Here is a 20,458-nt window from a genome sequence, read left to right as displayed (position 1 = left end):
AAGATACTTTTAAAATTTAAAACGCCTTTTCTTTCCTTGTTTTTCGATTTAAAAAATTAAAAATAATATATAGAAATGGAGAAAAGGCTGATGTCTTTTCTTTTCTGTAAGTAAACGTACGTCTGCTTATTTATTTATTTAGTTTTCAAATAAACGTTGATTTGTTCTCTGAAAGGGACTTAAGGCCGTGTTTGGTTGGTGGGGGTGCCTGGAACTCTCCTAAACCGTGTTCTCGGGAGCGGAATTGCTAACATTAATTAATATGGTTTGCTTTTAATTTAAGTTTTTTGAGTTAAAAAATCAGAAATGTGAATAAGTCGACACAGTATATCAATCATATGCAATTATAATAATTATTGGCAATAATAATATGCAGACCAAGAAGTTGACTTGCTGAGTTCAATGGAATAGAGAGGGAGATTAATCAAGTGACCCAATTTCATTTGTTGCATGACATGACTCGTATACCACTCAGATTTATGACTCTTGTTCTATATAACTCCTGAATTCTCATGCTCAAAGAGAGCAGACCGCGGGATTTATCTATCAGAACAATTTAGAATGTCAATATATTTGAAAAATCAGCTTAAAATTATTTGCATGTCGAAACAGTTTACGGTATCGATCTTATCTACTCGAATAATTAGCTTAATTTTAGTGCTCGGATCCCTAGTCTAGGACCAGCCTATTTGTTTGAAAGATCAATTTAAAATTATTTGTACGGCGAAACATTTTACGGTGTCGAGTCTATCTATTCAAATAATCAATCTAATTGTAGTGCTCGGATCCCTAGTCTAGGATCGGCCTATCTGTTTGAAAGACTAATCTAAAATTATTTGTACGTCGAAACAGTTTACGGTGTCGAGCCTATCTACTCAAATAATCAACCTAATTCTAGTGCTCGGATCTCTAGTCTAGGATCAACCTATTTGTCCAAAAGATCAGTCTAAAATTATTTGTACGTCGAAATAGTTTATGGTGTCGAGCCTATCTACTTGAATAATTAGCTTAATTCTAGTACTCAGATTCCTAATTAGGGAGTTGGCCTATCTACAAAGATTGAACCTTCTTTATTTTTTTTCACGTTTTCTTAAGAGTTAAGAGTGTTCTTTCTCATTTTCCAACACAACATATAGCTTTTTCAACGGTTGAAATTTGAGGGCGGCTTGAAAAGAACAAAATGGTGCTTGAAATGTGTGATCTAGCAAGGTTGAGGATCCACCAATATGGACTGAAGTATTTGGTGTAGCAACCTTTTTTCTTTTAATGGGGCCTAAAACAGCTAAATCATGGCCACCTGTTTATGTTGTCGCCAGAAGTATGTGTGATGTTGATGGAAGAAAGTTCCAAAAGTTCAAACCCTCCAGCTATTTTTCTTGAAAATATGCAAGTGAAGCAACTAGCTCATGCCAGCTCAAGCTCATGTTACTCTTAAGGCTACCCACCCATTGACCAAATTGTTAAACATCCTTCTCGTTTACCACACAAGTGAAGTAAATTATATGACTAAATTGATTTTTGAGTCTTTTTTTTTTTAATATGAATTATGAGATACCTTCATTGGAACTAGTATTAGACTAATATTGGAAAATTCAAAGAGATAGCTGTTTAAGGAAGATCACTATTGTTTAATGAACAACAAAGCTTTCTTCTATATTGGGTCCAAATTTTTTTCTTCATTTTAGCCTATTAATTAATCTATATATGTCTTCAAAGTATGTGATTTTCACATATATTTTTAATAAAATTAACAAAATATATGATATTTATTCTTACAGCAAGCGATTATGATCACATGCATTTTAATAGGACGTGAGAATTACATGCTTTAACTTCAAGGAAATATCTAGTTTGTTGTCCACTCGATCTCAAATACCATTGTTCTTGATGTGTCGTCGAATTTTTCATTTAATTTAGATGAAATATGTTAAGAAATTCACATGCTTCGTGTGATTTTAATCAAAACAAAACCATTATACTTGTAGTAGTTAATTAGCAATTAATCTTGTAACTCAAGTTTTGAAACCTACACTCATCTTTTCATTACCTTTTTTTTCCTTGATTTTCTCGCAAGACGAATCTAACAAAATAATAATTGGCATCAGTTTCCACATTTGCACTCAAAACCAATTTCATATATATAGGATTGAAAATGATCCAATTGCCAGAAAACCAGTGTAGCAAACTTGCACTAAACAACAATTAATTAAGAAGATGATTTACTACATTTCCAAATTATAGTGTGTTGAACTTTGCTTTACGCATTACTAGTTTTTTTCTTCTAGAAATTTTTTCAATTCAATATATTAAAGAAACATATTTCCTAGAATATATGATTTTCACATGTATTTTTAATAAAACATGTAATTTTTTTGTGGGTTTTTTAAAAAATAGGTGAAAATTAAATACTTCTACGACCACCCTATCTATATGAAATCATGCCAATTTCTATGCTAAATACTTAAATGCGAATTTAATTGAGAGAATTAGAGGAAAGAATTGGCAATCATGCATAAGACGAATTCCATAGAAAGAAAGGAAGCAAGAATTGCCCAATTGCCCAATTAATATTTAATGCGTGTACGGATGAAGATCAATGATTGAAGGAAAGATGTGGGACCCATTATGACATTAAAATATCGCAGGCAAAGTAGGTGTAAACAGGTGGCAGACTCCGCTCCAATTAGGATGGTGAATGGTGATGATGTATGTACATTGTACATGGCATGCAGGTTGCATGGAGGCATGTTTTACGGCCATTTCCATGTGCCCCAATTTTTTTTTTTTAATTTTTTTTTATTTTTAATTAAATTCTTACGTGTTAAGTAAGAGTAATTGATATGATACTGTCAATTAGTTCTTGTTTCAAAAAAGAGTAATAAAATATATTATATTTTATTTCATAATTAATTAGATTATAATGTTGATGCGACAATTTTAACAATTCTTTAAATTTTTGGAGTAAAGATGTGTTTGATGCCATTTTTTTTACAAATCTCTTGTCAATTTCTTTTTTTTTTTTTTTTTTTTTCTTTTAAAAATCACCATTAAATCTATGGGACCATATGTGAATCCCATAGATTTAATGGTGAACAGGGGTGGACCCAGGCTTCGTCCCCCCAAAAGTTTACAAATTTTCATAAATTTCCTTCAAATATACCAATTTTATAAATTTGTCCCCCAAAATATTATTTGTGTCCCTTTTTAATTCTTTTTTTAGTTTTGGCCCACCAAAATAATATTTGTTTCCTTTTTAATTATTAATTTTTAGTTTTGCCCCCCAAAAAAAAAATTACTTGCGTCCCCTTTTAAATTTATTATTATTATTATTTTAATTTCGCTCCCTCTTTCAACATAAAAACATCTAAAATATCCAATTCATTTAGTTTCCCTCAATATTCTAGTTCACTTCTAATCAAAAACTTAATTTGGTTTTGGACTCTCATTTGAATATGTGAAAGAAAAAGTTAAATGGTTTTGATTCTTTGAGTGGTTATTTTGAGTCATTTAGGTTTACAATATTTGTTTTGACATCACAAGTTAAATGATTTAATAATTTATAATTGCAAAATTGTATGGCTCAACTCTTAGCATTGTTGATATTTGGAGCTTTGGGTGATTGTTAGGAAAAAGAGTTTACACTCAAAGATACATTTTTCTTGGGCCATATAGATTGTGTTTAGTCTATTTTGCTAGTTTTTTTTTTTTTTTCCTTAAGCTGTTAATTTGCTAGTTGTTTATACTATTGTGTATTTGCGATGACATAAGATTAAATGTAAGACTTCTATGTTTTATTTTATATAAACACGCACACATACATATAAAAAGATTATATGTATCTATGTGATTTTGTATTTTTATGAGTCGGTCCATCTATCCAACCAAAAAAAAAAAAAATTTGTCCCCTCACACTACAAATCCTAGTTCCGCCCTTGATGGTGAATTTGCACATCATAAACAAGAATGAACCAAACATTTTTCTTTAGAGTAATGGTATAAATTACAATTTTATCTTACAACTATTTTGTAATGTTGACGTAACAGTCCCAACTAACCATTAGATCTGTCATTGTTTACAAAAAATTCAAAGTTAGTTAGGACTGTCACGTCAATATTGTAGGATAAAAATGTGTCATATATTTTTTTTTTACAATAACTTGTCCAATGGTTGGTCGGGACTGTCACCTCCGAATTGTGGAATAATTAAAGGACAATGCAATTTCTAACATTACTTAAAAATAAAAAATTCATTGACAATGATCATACATGAGCGAGTGAGATAAAAATGTAGTATATACCATTTTTTGTCCATGAAAAGTGGCAAATATGTTAGAGAGAGAGAGGACCAATTCAAACTCAAATGAGAAATTCACGGCACAGAAATATTGAAGCAAGAGCTTAGTGTTCCTTCTCTCCAACCGATTTTTTAGCCTGAAACACCGTCCCCACATTGAGCATCCGCCGCACTGCCAAGAAATTGAAACCTAATTTCTGAGATTTCTCCTTCTAATTGACCTTTTTAACCTTCTCATATACTTTGCTATATAATTATATTATATAGTATGATATATAATGAACCAGCCTTCATATTATTCATCACGATTTACTATATTTTGATACATTGGTTAACCCTTAAAAACATAGCAAATCGTATATATATATTAAGATGGTTTCCTTGATTTCATTTCATGACGGTCTAAAATCAATATTGGTTTCATAATCCTATTAAAAAAAAAAAAATTGTAATGCTACCCGTTTTACAACTTGTTAACACGTTAAAGTCACGTGAAGTTCACATAATGACATGTGTCAACAAATTGTAAAGGAGTTGTAGACTTAACCGAAATCGCCGCACGTATTTTTGTCATTATGCCAAGTGCCAATCTGTAAACATTTAACCATCGCACATTCTTATTTACACATTGTTTTCCATCTCAAGAACAATAGAAGAACCTAAACTTGATAGAATCTTATGCCCATATATAACAATTCTTAGCAAATTTATCAGGCTCCCATATGTTTTGGTATATATAGGTCTTCCTTATTCTGCTGAGTTTCCACCAATGTTCTCTCCCCATCTACCCCTGCTCTACGCAGGGTAGATACCTTAAACGACCTTAAAAGAAAAAGAGAATTTAGTGCGTCCCTTTCCCTGATGGAACAAGATCAATCAGATAACAACGCCAACGGTAACAAGGAGGAAGCTACCAAGCATGCCGTTGAGAAGAAGAAGCGTAGACCTACGCACATTCTCAAAGCCGCATCCTTCGCGCTCCGCCGCTCCAAGAAATCGAAACCGATTCATGTTGAGGCCGTGGAGTCCAAGGGCATGTGGCGGCGCCTCGTCGGCTCGATGCTCCCTTTGCACGGCAACCAATTACCATCCCTACAAACAGGCGAATGCTTGGACGATACGGCGCAGTCTACTGTGTCGCAGTCGGGGGCGAGCTCCTCCTCGTGTTCTGAAGCTAGTGTGAGCCGATACGCGTCCGCGGCTAACCTTGCGGAGCTTGACCGGAGCGAGGACGACGACGATGACGATCATGAGGCCTACCGCGATTGCAGTGGCGGGGACGAGATGATCGACGTGAAGGCTGACGTGTTCATTGCTCGGTTCTATGAACAAATGAAGCTCCAGCGCATGGACTCGGTTGATCGTCGCTACCATGAGATGAATAAGAGGTCGATAGGTTGAAGGGCATGGGGAGAGAGATTGTACGTTTTGGCTGTGACGTCTGCTATACGTCGCAAAGTTTGCATGCATGCATATTGGTGTTATTATTTGATAATGAAGAAAAAGAAAAAAGGAGTATTTTTCTATTAATTGTGAAGTAAATTAATTAATTCTCAGTGCTATCTTTTTGTACGTTAGGAAATTCATTAATTAATTTCATTGAAGAAAATGGTGTGGCCATGGGAAGAAATGAAATAGTCTGTTTTGTGCTGGGGGTAGATTTGGATGGGCTATTGTGCCATTTAGATTTCTTTTTGTAAGTTTCTGGAATTATGATCATTTGTTTTATATATTATTCTTGTATACTTTCTCACCTAGAATTGCTTTAATTTGGATTTTGGCTTGATTAACCTGAATTTTGATTGGAAGTTCATCGATCTTTTATACTTTTAGCTCTTTTCTGAGGTTATATTTGAATATTTATTACTTTCACGATCAAGTTCCCATACAGTTGAGAAATTAGATCAAGAGATGATATGGAGATTGCTAGAGATGAGCATAGTAGTAGGGAAAGAGAGAATTCAAATTGTAGCGAAATTGATTGATTGTGTTTCATTTTTTATGGGGAGCGAGGTTGCATGTAAATATGTAATCAAGCCAAAACCAATATAATTCAATTTCTCTACATCTAAAATATAGCTAAATAGATGAGAAAAACAAAAGAAAAGACAACATCCATGCATCTTTTCATAACATATATAATAGCTAAAAAGATGAGAAAAATGATTTATTTTTTCATTGAAAATAAAAGGTTTCGGTCACTTTGATTTAATTTTTTTTCAATAAATTAGTTTACCATAAACCGAGAGAAGTGATGATAAAAATAAAATAAAATAAAATAAAAAAATTCTTCAATCTAGTCTTTTTAATTGATATTTGTCTTTAGGACACATGGATATATATTAAATAAACCTTTTTCTAAAAACATTTTCCTCCAAACTTTATTAAACTCACGTCTTTAAAACACTTAATGCAGTTAGTGATGGTTCTCGATCTCCTAAAATTTTAAGGGGGATTTCAGATTCTGAAATTAGGAGATCCTGACCGTTCATTTTAATCCAAAGGGTAAGATCCTGCCACGTGTCCCACTAACTTAAAAAAACTTTAAAATAATAAAATAATATTTAAAATTTTAAAAATAATTATAAAAGAAAATAATAAAATTTAAAAACAAAAAATAATAAAATACTTTTGGGTGGCCGACCACCCTAATTTTGCCAAATGGGGTGGCCGGCCACCCCATTTTTGGCATTGGAGCCACCCCCAATTGCGGTTGGGGGTGGAACATATATAGTGCCATCCCCAACCGCCATTTGGGGTGGCCACTCCATATGGCAAAATTTTATTATTTTTTGTTTTTAAATTTTAAATATTATTTTATTACTTTAAAGTTTTTTTAAGTTAATGGGACACATAACAAAATCCTGATCTTTGAATTAAAATAGATGGCTAAGATCTCATAATTTCAGAATCTGAAATCCCCCTTAAAATTTTAGGGGATCCAGAACGGTCGGGGATTGCACCTTGGGCTTAGGGTCCAAACATTTATAGTCGTGGGCCTCATAATGTTTGTTCCCTCAAAGCCTACCCTACCATTATAGAAATACACTAGTCTCTCTCTTCTTTCTTTTTGGAATAAATTAAAAAAATGACAATAATTAATATTTCGTGTATTGGGCAGAAGAATTAGGACCTGTGAAGATAATTGTTAAAATTATTAATTAATTTTATTAACTGAATCCAAAGTCCCAAAATTTTTTTTCCTTAAAATTAATTTTAACATTATTATTTTTTATATCACATCAATCACTTTTTATTATTATTCAAATAAAAATATTATTATAAAACAAAATTTTCCACTTTTTTATACAAAACATTATTACTATATTTTTTCTCACATCAATTAAATTTACTACAAAACCGACCCATTCCATTTTTCAAGCCCCTTTCCAATCACAGCCACAGCCAAATAGAGAAGAATGTAATAAAACTTAATTATAAAAAAGAATGGAAATTATGAAATAAATAGAACACTTAAAACCAACAAAAAGGAAACTATAATCATTAAAAACAGGCAAAGCATCCGTTTTTGATGCTTCTCAGTTCTCTCCCCACAGCTCTCTGGCAAGTCTCAAACCAAAATGTCCGGGACCACCACCAGCAAACCGGGGGGGGGGGGGGGGGGGGGGGGGGGCCGACAACACGTGGCATAATCTTCATCGTTCATTTCATGAAATGCAACCTTAGTACCCGCGGACGATCTGAGAGCACTTGTTCTTGATCCAACGGAGCCCATTCCTCAGCGAAACCTTGACCTTACCTTCAACCGTGTAAACCTTGTACTTTGCGATCCTCTTCTTCCTCTTCATCTCCGAGTCGTGGAAGCCCCACGGCTTCGACGCGGTCTGACTCGTCCGAGTCACTCTTTGCGGAACCGGTGCCGCACCGGGCGAGCCAGGCCGAGTCGCGTAGACCTGGTTGGACCCGAACCCCTTCCCACTCACAACCTCGAGCCTCCTGTCACCCCCACCGTACCGATGCCCCGACCCGAACCCATCCATTTCGGATAACCCGAGCTTTTCGCTGCAGGGGTAGTGGGTACTGGGGAGGAATGGGTTTTTAATGGGGTCTCTGGTGAGGTTAGGGTTTCGAGGAGTAAGGGTATGTTTGGGAAAGAGTCAATGTAGGGAGGAGAGAAATGGAATTTTGGAACTTGTTATATATTTGTGGATTCCGATGGTCACAGAGCTCCATGGTACTTTGTCTGATTAAAGAAAGGACGTTAAGTTAGCTGTAAATGCATGATGTTTTGAGTTTGTGGACAGTAGACACCTCGGTTTCAAGCATCTTTCGTTGGACTCTTTCCCCTTCAGCTTCCTTTGTTTATCACTATTCGTCAGCTTCTTTTCTTTTCTTTTTTGATTAATTGTTATCTAATTAAAAAAGAGAATATTTTTATTTAAAGAAAAATATTGAGCATATATAAAAACAATTGTTAATAGGGCCGGTCTGGTTTATCTGATATGTGCACAAATTATTTGGTAAGCTTGCTTTTTATTCATCCTCATACATCCTCTCTAAAAGCTTATCTCCTTTGGTCGAATTTGATTATAAAAAAAAAAAAAAACAAAAAAATACCATCTAAAAGGTATTGACAAGCTAGCGATGCCTCATTTCAATAAATAGCTATGGTGGTGATAATTTTGGTGAATTTTTCTCTAACTTTTTCAGCCGTTTTATTACCCAAATAAGATGGAAAGACAAATTCTTCCAAAAATGTTGCCCAAATAAGAGATCTGTGATAGAGAATACATCAATTTCACACCATGGAGTGTGTTTTAAGTGTTATTATTTACTTTTTATTTATTTAAAATAGCTGACGTAAGAAATCACTTAAAACACGCTACGTGTCAATCGTTATGAAAAGAATGTGATAAAAAAATGAAAATTAATTAAGCCAAATCATTGAACTTAAATACTGAATTTAGCTCATATATGAGGGTGATCTAATTCATAGCTAGATCGATTCTCATGTTTAGCCTTCCCTTAACCACATTTTCCGATTAGAATATAGTGGTATATATTTTTGCTCATAATCCTTTAAGGTGGGGGGAATATTTATTCGCACACATGGCACATGATCTAATAAACGAAGCTGTCATGGTGATATATATTTAAGGGATCATCAACAAACCAGGAAAAGATCTGAATGCACAAAGCTAGCCACATCATATTGAATAACGTCCATTTAAGATTTCTAGGATACAATTATGAAGAAGGAAGAATCAACATGACGGCTTGAAATCCGAATAGACATTTGTTTGTTCATAATGGAGTTTAAAACCAATCTTGTCCACCTTACATCCTTCAAAATCAAACTCCAAATACATATATATGCTTAAAAAAAAATGTTACATCAATCAATGTAACCAAATTACCATCCTTAACCGGAGGGAGACAATTTTAGATGGAGATCAACACCTACCTCCCCATCCGGAAACTTACCTGAGAATTCAGCAAACGGTGGCGTACTATCAGCAAACTGCATAGGAGTTGTCACGAAAATTCGAGGTGGAAACCGAGAGCACGATGACGAAGAACTCAAAACCGGCCGTGACGGGTAACCATTTGACTGTACATATTGTTAGAATATAAATTAAATAATTATATATATTTTTTTTTATCAATGATAAATTTTTTTAGAATAAGTGATGATATATTAATACCTGTGACGACTGTCCGGCGGCACCATTGCTGATGAATCGGCCTCTTGAATAAATGGAGGGTGCTGATGATCTGACGGCGTGCGCGCTGAGAATCGGCGCGGCTGCAACCATGTGTCTGCCACTCTGCAACTGGGAACGCCTAGCTCTTTGCCGCTCACGCTTGTGCGCATTTTGATGGCCCCCAAGTGCTTGGGAGTTGGCAAAAGCTCGCCGGCAAAACTGACACATGAATTTTCTGTGTTCTTCAAAATTCTGATCCGCCTTCTGATCATCTGCAACTTCTTGGTGCTCCGGCAACGGGAAACCGAAAAGTTTCAGTCTCGAAGTAGGGTTTTCGTCGGACATGGTGTCAGATGACAATTAACTTGAGAGAGAGTTAATTTATGTGACATGCATGTTAAAGTAAATGCCCCGTATTTATAGGGAAATGGTTTTATTTATTTAAAGAAAAAAATCAAATTATTTTTCGGCCTTATCCTTGATTATATAAACAGTGGGAGGGGATCATGTGCACAGAGATTCTCTCTAAAATTAACTCTTTTTCCCCGCAGGTTGATGTCAGAAAAGTTTTGCTAAGTTGTAGACTTATTAAACCTTTTTGCGTTGGCACATTGCAAGATAGATCCTGACGATTGATGATGGTGAAATTTCATTAAAAAGAGCCCGAGAAATACGGGGAATTTAGGTCATTGTCCATATCATGTTGTAATCTAAAGGTTGCTTCTTTCACGTACGTAATAGTTTTTTGTCCCCACTTTTCTTATATATTCACGTGTTTCTTCATCTCTCTGTCAATTTGTTTATATGTCGCAAATCTAATACAATATTAACAGATATATATTATAGTTAAAGAGTTTGATTGTTTAACTTAAAAAAATTATATTAGAGTTGACATATATAATCTTATATTCATATTTCGATACAACTTAAACCCGATACGTGACATAAGAGCTTGCACTTTTTGATATGACCCCGTCAACTTGACATAAATCTAATACAAAATTAATAAACAAGAGTTGAAGAGTTGAACCCGTTTAATTAAATGTCGAGTTGAACCCGTTTAATTAAATGTCAAGTTATGAACTTTTTATTTATATTTACTTATATAACATTTAATTTTGTTATTTTTTGAATTGGTATAACATAAGAGATTTATACATCCAGCTAGCAGGTGAGAGAATTAAGATGTTGGAAGATGAGTGTGAAATGGGAAATGTGAAGGTAGAGAGAGGTGGATAAGGATTCCTAGCTGGCTATACTGCCAAAATTGTCCATAAGCTTTTTTTCAAATCTTGGCCATCCAATATCATCCAACAACCACAATTTTGCCACGTGTCCTACTAAAAATAAATAATAAAATATTATTTATTTTTTTTTAAAAAAATAAAAAACAAAATATTAAAATATTAAAATTAAAAAATAAAAAAAATTAGGGTGGCCGGCTACCCCCAACCGGCCGAACCACCCCCTAAGGCCATGGGGGTGGCTTCGACCACCTCCAATTGGCCCCTGGGGGTGGTCGAAGCCACCCCCGTGGCCATAGGAGGTGGTTCAGCCATTGGGGGTGGCCGAACCACCCCCTAGGGCCATGAGGGTGGCTTCGGCCACCCCCAACCGGCCCCTAGGGGTGGCTTCCGCCATCCCCATGGCTCAATTGGGGTGGCCGGCCACCCCAATTAGGTGGCCAGTCACCCTAGTTTTTTTAAGCTTTAATTTTAATATTTTGTTTTATATATTTTTTTAAAAAAATAAATAATATTTTATTATTTATTTTTAGTTGGGACACGTGGCAAAATTATGGCTTAGATGACATTGGATGGCCAAGATTTGATAAAAAGTTAATGGGCAATTTTGACAACATTGCAGGAAATCCTAGTCCAGAGAGGTAGTTATGATCTCTTTAAAAACATAAGTATTCCTTATTTATTTTATTTTTTATTTTATTTTTAATTATATTTGTTCGTACAATTGATCACATGCAAGTGGTCCAATCAAAAAAAACCCTTTAAGATAAGAAACAAACAAGGGTGACTCCTCCCTTGACTCACTATAGAGGTACTGGAGCAGAACACTTCAACTGCTGTTTTCCTTACTGAGTCGAATTTAAATAAGCAAAACCATAAATGTGAGGATTCTCTTCCTTCTTAGGTCCCCTCATCATGCGTCTTTAGGGTATATATATCACTTTCAAGAAGCCTGGGTCTGTTAATTATTTAATTTATTTTGTTGTTTTTCTTTTAATATGCCAAAACACGCTGTTAGCCTTATAAATATCCATCAATATCCATGGATATATAGTACTCATGCTATTACGAGGAGAAGACTTGCGAAAGTGATGGTTCGCAACTTTGATGGCCTGTCCGTCTATCCCCACAACTTTTGTTTTTGTCGTAGTACTTATTCAAATTATGTCACTCACAAACCATAGGTTGGGCTCCATTCTAAAGAGCTGGGATTCACCGAATCCTATAAAGTCTTCACATAATCAAGCCACTAGATCACAAGGCATATACGCCAATCTTCTCCACGCATGCATGCTTAATTAAGGGTATATTAATTGTAAATTTGATAAATTTCTAGTGTTGTCAAATTTAGTGTCAAAACGTGCTCTCTCTCTCTCTATATATATATGGTAGGTGGTATTTAGGGTTAAGTTTGTATAAGGTTAATTTAGAGCAAATATTGAAGATTTCAAAATCTTGTTCAAACAAGCAGTATGCGCGAGAAGCTTGTTCGAATAAGATGATGCATCAAATCATAATACTAAAATCCAAGAGCTTTTATCGAAACCTTGTCCGAACAAGAGTTGTAATTATAAATCTTGTTTGAACAAGACTTCAACAAGACGTGTTAAACTCAATTTAGTCGACTTAAATTAAAAGGTTATGTTTTCTTTCCATTTATATAATTACCTTGATCATAACCCACAACTTCCAAACATTGAAAGAGGCTATGTCTCATTGATTTGAGAGAAGTTTACCATTATTCTTGAACCTAAACAAGTTCAAAATTTCTCCTTTGTTTCATCTAATTACTATTAAACTACTAAAAAAAGCTTACAACCATTGAAGCAGACTTCACTTCACTTCTATGTATCTTCCCGAGGAATTGTTTGCATCAACTGTTATTAAATTATGAGTAATGTTACATATAATCTTACCTTTTCACGATATAATTTAATGATGATTTTAATTTAATACTTTAAAAATATATATATTTTCTTATTTTGAGATGACATTCTAACAAGCCTCGTACGATTGCAACTGCAAGTTGCGGGTGTATGGGCCTGAGGGAAAAATGAAAAGATATTAAAAGAGAGAAAGAGCCAAAAGGAGTAAGGGGACCAGGACTCGGGCTTTCGTTTATTGTACTTTGCATGCCATCTTTGTCACTGCACAGCAACACGTGTCGTGCCAGCAAGCTTTTCGACGGGATGGGGTGTCGGCCACTGACGTGTGCATGGGACCTACGTTCTTTTGGCCCTCGTGGAGGGTTTGGATGATCACAGTGTCTCCCATAATCCCAGCTTGATTGACACTGCCTTTCTAAAAAACCAAGCGAAGTTCATAAGAAGCCATTGAAAGTGTCATGGGATATATCTCAAGTGATCTTGGTGAATCTATTTGTCTAGTCCTTCTCATCTATGGACTTGACAGGGTGATAAGTTGCTGATTGCTTTATGGAAAAGCAAGAGGAAAAAGAGAGCAAGAAAGATGGGAAAGCAAATTAAACAAGCTAGATAAATGGATCGAGAAACAAATTATATATTTTGAAGTTTAATTGAGAAGATAATCCGTGTTTGGTTGCCAGGTTTCGGTTGTGTTGAAGTATATATGAGAATAAAACTATATAGGAACTCTAGTTCAACCTATCAATTAAATAAGTTAAACCACTCAACTCTAACATGACTCATTTAATCAAACGAATCAAACTCCTCAACTCTAACTTCTTAATTTCGTTTAAAAAATTATCAATCCTATTTGAAGTAGGAGGGATGAAAATATTGAAGTAGAATAATAATAAAATGAAAAATTTTAATATTATTTTTTGTTTGCAATTGTGTTTAATAAATTAGAAAGGTAAAATTGTTCAACAAATTAGAGATCGATGAGATATGTTTTTTTTTTTTTTTTTAATATATATACACACATATTATTTCCTTTCATTTTACAAGAGGATTGGGAAAATGGTGGCCGGTCTCTTATATATAGAGAATGTTCAATTCCTTTCTTTCTCTAATTTTCTTTCATTTTTTCTATCTAACCAAACAAGGGAAAATAGCAAATGATCTTCCATTTTCTTTTCATTCTCCCACTTTCAATTCCTCCCCTATAAAACGCACTCGAAATCTTTTATGTCCATCTAGAAAGTCATTACTTTTATCATTATGATATATAGCTAGCTATTGATGGTTGTCGCCATACATTATTACATAGAATTAGCAAAGGAACAAGCAATTAATTATTAGCTATGATCTGATCTGAGCCAGAAAAGTGATATTTTCTTGATTTGATACCCACAATAGAGACAAAGAGCCACCAATGAACTTTCCTTTATCCATATCAACAAACATTAAGGGTGATTTTGTTGCTAATCACTGCCTCTCTAATAGCCTAATTCATTGGATATCTCAGAGTATAAGTGTTTCAACATATAGAATTTGAAGTTTGAATTTCATAGCTAACCCTTTCCCATCACTAGGAAAACCCGGAAAAAATAAATCTTAATTTCCATTGAAATTAAAGAATAACTTATACTGTATATATAGGGTACTTAATTTAGCCGGGTTTGTTTGTAAGTAAATACGATATAAATTGTAAGAATAAGCATTAAAAGCATGATAAAAGGGAGCTTTTAAAAAATAACTATCCTATTTGGATATGACAAAATTTTCCTCTTCAATCTATTATTATTATTTTTTAAGAAGAGAATTTATACTTTATTTATATTTATAAAGATAGAGCTTGTTGTTCTAACAAAAAAATGCCACACATATAATTAATTAGAAATATCTTTTAACCAAACTTTATCCATAACTTATTTAATTAACCATTGCTTTGGCTGATCCATGTGCATCAAAATTTGCTTCTCGTTTAGCATGACAAATATGTCAACTTTGCGTCGTATTCAAAACCCCTCTAGTATCGTTCACCAGTTGGCCATATCTACTCTAATTTCATTCAGTAGCCTTCACGGCATTCACTATTTGGACTAGGTCACCCTCCAACATGGCTCTATATATGTAGCCTCAATCTATTAATTAAGTTGACATATGTACTTTTTTTTTTTTTGAAAAATTTGACATATGTACTTAAAACACATGTATTCACAAAATATTGTATGTGGAAAATGCATATAATATAAAATAATATGAAAATCACATACTCTAAACACAAATGTTAATTTAATTAATAGACCGTCTTCAAATTCAATTTGAAGAAAAAAAAAAAAAACTTTGTCCATTATTTAAACGTGTTGAGGGAACATTGTGATCGTGCCCATGTGCATCCTCTCTTACTTCCTCAAGAAATGCTTTACAAAAAAATAATTAAAATGGATATGTATGAGAAACTCTTAGACGGCCAAAGAGGCAATTAATGGTACGTAGCTACGCCCCCACCACACTCTCTAATGGTGTCAAATCGTCGTTCTCCTCCGTTGTTTGGATTCCGGCAATCGGTGAAAATCATTGAGTGGCTAAATGGCCCTACTAGGCTATTATCATGAGCATGCCACTACCACATTTAACCACACTAGCTTGTTTCTGATATAATCAAACATCTTTACCGTAATGATCCAGAAAAAATGTCAGCCACATCTGTATTACAATTACTGTGAGCATATTTTCTCTGATTTTTGGACATTGAAGTACACAAATAGCCCCACTCCGAGTCATATTTTTCTTATCTCTAGCTTTTGCTTCATCAGTTTCACAAAAAGCTACGTCGTACCTTGTCTGAAAGAAGACCCGACCCCTGTGGGGTAATTCAATTTTCAGACGATGATCGAATAGATCGAGCTCAATGGATGTGCATCAATGGGTGCCACTACTGTCTAGCTAGTGCTCCTTTTGAAGGCCGTAGTACAGCCATGCCAAGAATTTTGTTGCTTCGCATGATTACTCTAATTGCACGAAATGCTCTAATTGGGCAGCCATCCATAATTTCCTCTGTCCCGAGCTTAAGATTAGGATACACCTTATTGTATGGGGCCCACACTACTTATCCGTGACAAGGATCTAAAAAAATACTAGCCTGTACATGAGGGAAGCTGTTGAAAATAATCATATATTGCTTGTGAACAAGATCTTGGGCACGTTTATATAAGGAGTTGGCAACTATTTCTAATTGAACTGGTTTTATGAAATGAGTTAGGCTCACGAATTTCTTCAAGTAAAGCATGTGCTAAATTTCTCGAATACATATGGAATATCTTAATTAAAAAAAAAAAAATGTGGACTCGAAGTTTGAAGAACCTTATGATTGATTTCAGCTAGAATATTATGTTAAATCACAATTTATTCAAATAATTATTCAGTCATTTTCACATTAGCAGAAATTCTTGACCACTGATAGATGTGGAGTCGAAGTTCGAAGAACCTTATGATTGATTTCGGCTAGAATATTATGTTAAATCACAATTTATTCAACTAATTATTCAGTCATTTTCACATTAGCTAGCAAGAAATTCTTGACCACTGACAAGTGACTTTTGAATGAACAAGCTATATGGCATAAGCGATTCAATTAGGGATCAACTAATTAAGCACTCAACAAAGTCAGTTGATAATATGCCTTGTCAATTAGCTAACCTAATTAATATGACCTTCTTTGTCTAGTCGTTCACCAATCTATTCATCCAAAGGTTGAAAAATATGTCCCCAAAACTTCTCATAAGTTTCTATCTTACTCCATAAAATACTCTACAAATTCTAAGAAATCCTATTTCATCAAATTAACTCCGGTGTGTCAGCGATGTCGTCAGTATGATGTTTTTTTTTACTGTTTTTTTTTTTTTTATTATTCTGTATTTTCGTTTTTGCTAATGAATAAGAGAAGTCTATTGTTGCTCTGGTTGCTTCAGGTTTTGAATTTGTTATTTTCTTAGGTTTTGCTTAAAAATAACGGAATGGTTTCTGGTAGGTCTTTTGTTTTCTTCTAGTTCTTTTTTGGGAGTAAACTATTGACTAGTGACGGAAGAGTTATAATAAAGTTTATTGAAGAATTGTTATTGATGAAAGAAACAGCGACCAGTGCTACAGATCTATATATTGATTGTGATGATGACATTTGTAAGATATTGTTTTGTAATAGTCCGAGAGATTATTGAATATGTCATAGATAGTGTTAGGCCATAGTGTTTTCAACTTAATTGTATCTTTGGCATTGTATGATGGAGCAAAATACTCCAGATTGATTTTATATCAATGAAGATAACTCGTTTGTTTAAAAAAAAAAAAAAAAAATTGGGATCCAACTTAATATTATTGATCACTAAATGCTCCATCATCCCCACTAACCCTGAAAGTGGGTTATGATATTTGATAAATCATTGGAATCAAACAACGTTTACTAATATTTTCTAAAATCATCAGAGTTTTCTACTTAATCATTTCACCAATTACAAACTATCACATGAGTTTGTATGAAAATATGTAGTTTTCTAGGCAACACTCTTATCCTTAAACCACAATTCAGAGACGACATTTTGAATGGTAGACAACATATCTCAAGATTGCCGAATCCTGGAAGATGCCCTCCTTGTCCTTATCAGAGGGGACTTAGGCCTATGTTATGCACATAAATGACCCAGCATCAACACCTATATAAAATGGCAATGGATTTCTCTATTAACGTAGGTCAACCATACTATACACACCACCATTGGCTTGTTTCAAGTTAGTGCACATCTCATCACTTGGTAAACACGATCTTCCCTATCAATTGGTAAATGCTTTTAGACTTTATCCACAACATTAGCGTCAAATGACGCCAACTTACAAATTGATGTGACAGTTCACATGACATACCACGTTTACAAATTGTCAATCGTTTGGATGTGCAACATGTGCTACTATACGTCAAGTGACACATTTTTCTTATATATATAGAAAAAGGCAGGAGGTGGCGACCAACTATGACTTCTCGACTTGAGCATGACTATGGTAGCATATTCTCACTGAGAACTGTTCAAGAGGGGTGTAAACGACGAAAACTGCAAATATTTTTTCAAGACCAGTTGAATCATAACCTAATCCAGCCCCACCACGACGTGATGAGTGAATTGACACATAAATTATGTACTTAATTGGGTGTGCTCACATTGGTTGTTACTGCCATTTCAGCTATAGACCCAGTACTCCCACATTTCATGTCACATGTGTTCATGAAATTGGTACAATATATGATATAGATGACATAAAAGCATGTTCCTCATAAAGTGCATGGCGATTTTTTGGTGGCTAACAGTTGTGGCATCAAAGATCTGTGTTTTTTGCGTGTCTTCAGATCTCAGTTATGCTTTCACCGGCATTTGGAACATATATACCACCATGTCTTGGTGGTTGCAGTTTTACCAAACATCTAATTAGATAACTTTTTTTCCTTTTTCTGTGCTACCAAAAACATTATGAACAAAGTGAAAATATATTAAATTAACGGGAAAAATTCACTTTATCCCCATAAAGTTTTAGGGGTTTTTCAATTTGAACCCAAAAGTTTAAAAATTGGCAATATACCCCCCTAATGTTTAAAAAATTTTCAATTTAAACCTTCCGTTACTAATTTCTATCAAATTGGACGGAAATCTATGAAATTACATAATTACCCTCGGGCCTTCTTTTTTTTTTTTTTTTTTTAATTTCCATCCAATTTAATGGAAATTAGTAACAGGAGGTTTAAATTGAAAATTTTTGAAACATTAGGGGAGTATATTGCCAATTTTTAAACTTTTGAGTTCAAATTGAAAAACTCCTGAAACTTCAGGAGGATAAAGTGAATTTTTTCCTAAATTATCACATATGCATTTTACATTTTCTGAAGAACATATATCCATTGGACATAATTTAAATTAAGAAAATCTAGGAAGATAAAATTCATCGGTTCCGATCGTGGATTCTAGGCCATGAAGATAAAATCCAGAAATTTAATCTCAACCAAACGTCCAGTTTAGGGCCAGTAATTTTTGAAATAATCTATGAATTTGATATGAACCTAACACAAAATTAGCGAGTTATGGTTGACCTATATAATTTTATACCTATGCATCGACACGGCTCGAACCCGATACGTGAATACGAATTATCACCCCTAGTCTAATTCCAATATAGATTAAAAAATTAAAAAATAAAAAGCATAAGAATTGGGTGCAAAAATTGGATCTTTGAATTGAACCCTTACCAAAATTCAGGCCCATACATGGATTTCAAGCCCAAAAATTCTACACATTAAAGTCGTTGGCACATTTTGTTTTGTCTCTCGCCCATGGGCCATGATCATGTTAGTGAGGCAGCCCATTTACAAACACTAACATGCCAATGTGTACACACTCAGATACTTGCATCTTTGCGAGCCGTTTGTTCAACAATTTGACCTTAACATGGATTGGTATAAAAAATTTAGTTAGAATTCCCAAAAAGTCCCATAGCGATCCATGCCATCAGTTTGAGTTTTCAGGCATCCTCTGTGGACATCTTCTTCGTGTGTTACCAATGTCAATTATTATTATTATTATTATTGTTAGCAGATATGTTTTGGTGTAAGATACGTGGAAGGCTTGGGTTAAATGGCCGTCTAAGGAGGTCCAGACGCTTCATGGGTGTAGTTTTTGGAGAAGTATTAGGGAGGGGAGGGATAAAAATTCAACTTCTGTTTTTTCTGGGCGATTAAATTTATTATTTCCTAATCGTTTAAGCTTATGGGATAAATAGTATTTTAACAATTGTGAAGAGCAAATAGGCTATTATGTCTTCTCTTATTCAGATTCCAAGGGGGTCAATGAGATTCGTGCTTAGAATCAAAGGTTTATAAGAGAATTTCATGATTGGGAGTTGGAATTATTAATCTCTCATGCCAATGTTGTATTCTATCACTTTGGTGCCCAGTGAAGCTGATTGAATGAGTTGGAAGGAAGCTGTACCATAATGGAAAATCCAACTTCATTACTGCACACAAATACTGAGTTCATATTATGATAGCAGAATTAGATGCAAGATCTAATTATAATTACTGTCTCCCATCCTCTATTTGCTTTATTTCTACTGTTTCCAAGAAATTGATGTGTGTTTAATCAGCTTCAGTTAGACAGCATCTGCTTTCTAGCTGTAATGCAGTAATGGTTTTGCAGAAAGGGATATCATTCTATATGCGTATGCCAAATTTTACGGAATAGAATCTCGCTCTATTAAATGCGACAAAATAAAATCTTGATAACTTTTCTCTGTTTTGATTCGAAACAGAGAGGATCTCTATCCAAATCTCTAAGAAGAATGTCAAATGAG

The 20,458-nt window shown here is 34.3% G+C and overlaps 3 protein-coding genes across 3 annotated transcripts; 1 reads left to right on the top strand and 2 right to left on the bottom strand.

The window, feature by feature from the left end:
• Window positions 1-5,082: 5,082 nt before the first annotated feature.
• LOC132169155 (uncharacterized) lies at window positions 5,083-5,732 on the top strand. The gene has a single exon (XM_059580235.2). It carries the CDS (start codon window positions 5,156-5,158, stop codon window positions 5,693-5,695), a length of 540 nt encoding a protein of 179 aa, XP_059436218.2. The 5' UTR covers window positions 5,083-5,155; the 3' UTR covers window positions 5,696-5,732.
• Window positions 5,733-7,920: 2,188 nt separating this feature from the next.
• LOC132172543 (DUF3511 domain protein (DUF3511)) lies at window positions 7,921-8,545 on the bottom strand. Its single transcript, XM_059584057.2, has one exon. The coding sequence runs from the start codon at window positions 8,293-8,295 to the stop codon at window positions 7,978-7,980; it is 318 nt and encodes a 105-aa protein (XP_059440040.1). The 5' UTR covers window positions 8,296-8,545; the 3' UTR covers window positions 7,921-7,977.
• Window positions 8,546-9,444: 899 nt separating this feature from the next.
• LOC132172396 (uncharacterized) lies at window positions 9,445-10,371 on the bottom strand. Its single transcript, XM_059583885.2, has 2 exons — window positions 9,961-10,371; window positions 9,445-9,866 (listed from the first exon to the last, which is right to left on the bottom strand). The coding sequence occupies exons 1-2, from the start codon at window positions 10,303-10,305 to the stop codon at window positions 9,678-9,680; spliced, it is 534 nt and encodes a 177-aa protein (XP_059439868.2). The 5' UTR covers window positions 10,306-10,371; the 3' UTR covers window positions 9,445-9,677.
• Between the last annotated feature and the right edge of the window lie 10,087 nt (window positions 10,372-20,458).

This window comes from Corylus avellana, chromosome 1 (genome assembly GCF_965113065.1).
Source record: "Corylus avellana chromosome 1, dhCorAvel1.hap1.2, whole genome shotgun sequence".
NCBI classification, from domain to species: domain Eukaryota; kingdom Viridiplantae; phylum Streptophyta; class Magnoliopsida; order Fagales; family Betulaceae; genus Corylus; species Corylus avellana.
This window is presented reverse-complemented; position numbering and strand designations above follow the sequence as displayed.

What these genes read in the sequence shown, in the direction of transcription:
- LOC132169155 (XM_059580235.2), top strand. Translation starts at nt 5,156, where the DNA reads ATGGAACAAGATCAATCAGATAACAACGCCAACGGTAACAAGGAGGAA.
- LOC132172543 (XM_059584057.2), bottom strand. Translation starts at nt 8,295, where the DNA reads ATGGATGGGTTCGGGTCGGGGCATCGGTACGGTGGGGGTGACAGGAGG.
- LOC132172396 (XM_059583885.2), bottom strand. Translation starts at nt 10,305, where the DNA reads ATGTCCGACGAAAACCCTACTTCGAGACTGAAACTTTTCGGTTTCCCG. An exon ending in CCGCCGGACAGTCGTCACAG is followed by an intron (nt 9,867 to 9,960) that starts GTATTAATATAT and finishes CAATATGTACAG; the next exon opens with TCAAATGGTTACCCGTCACG.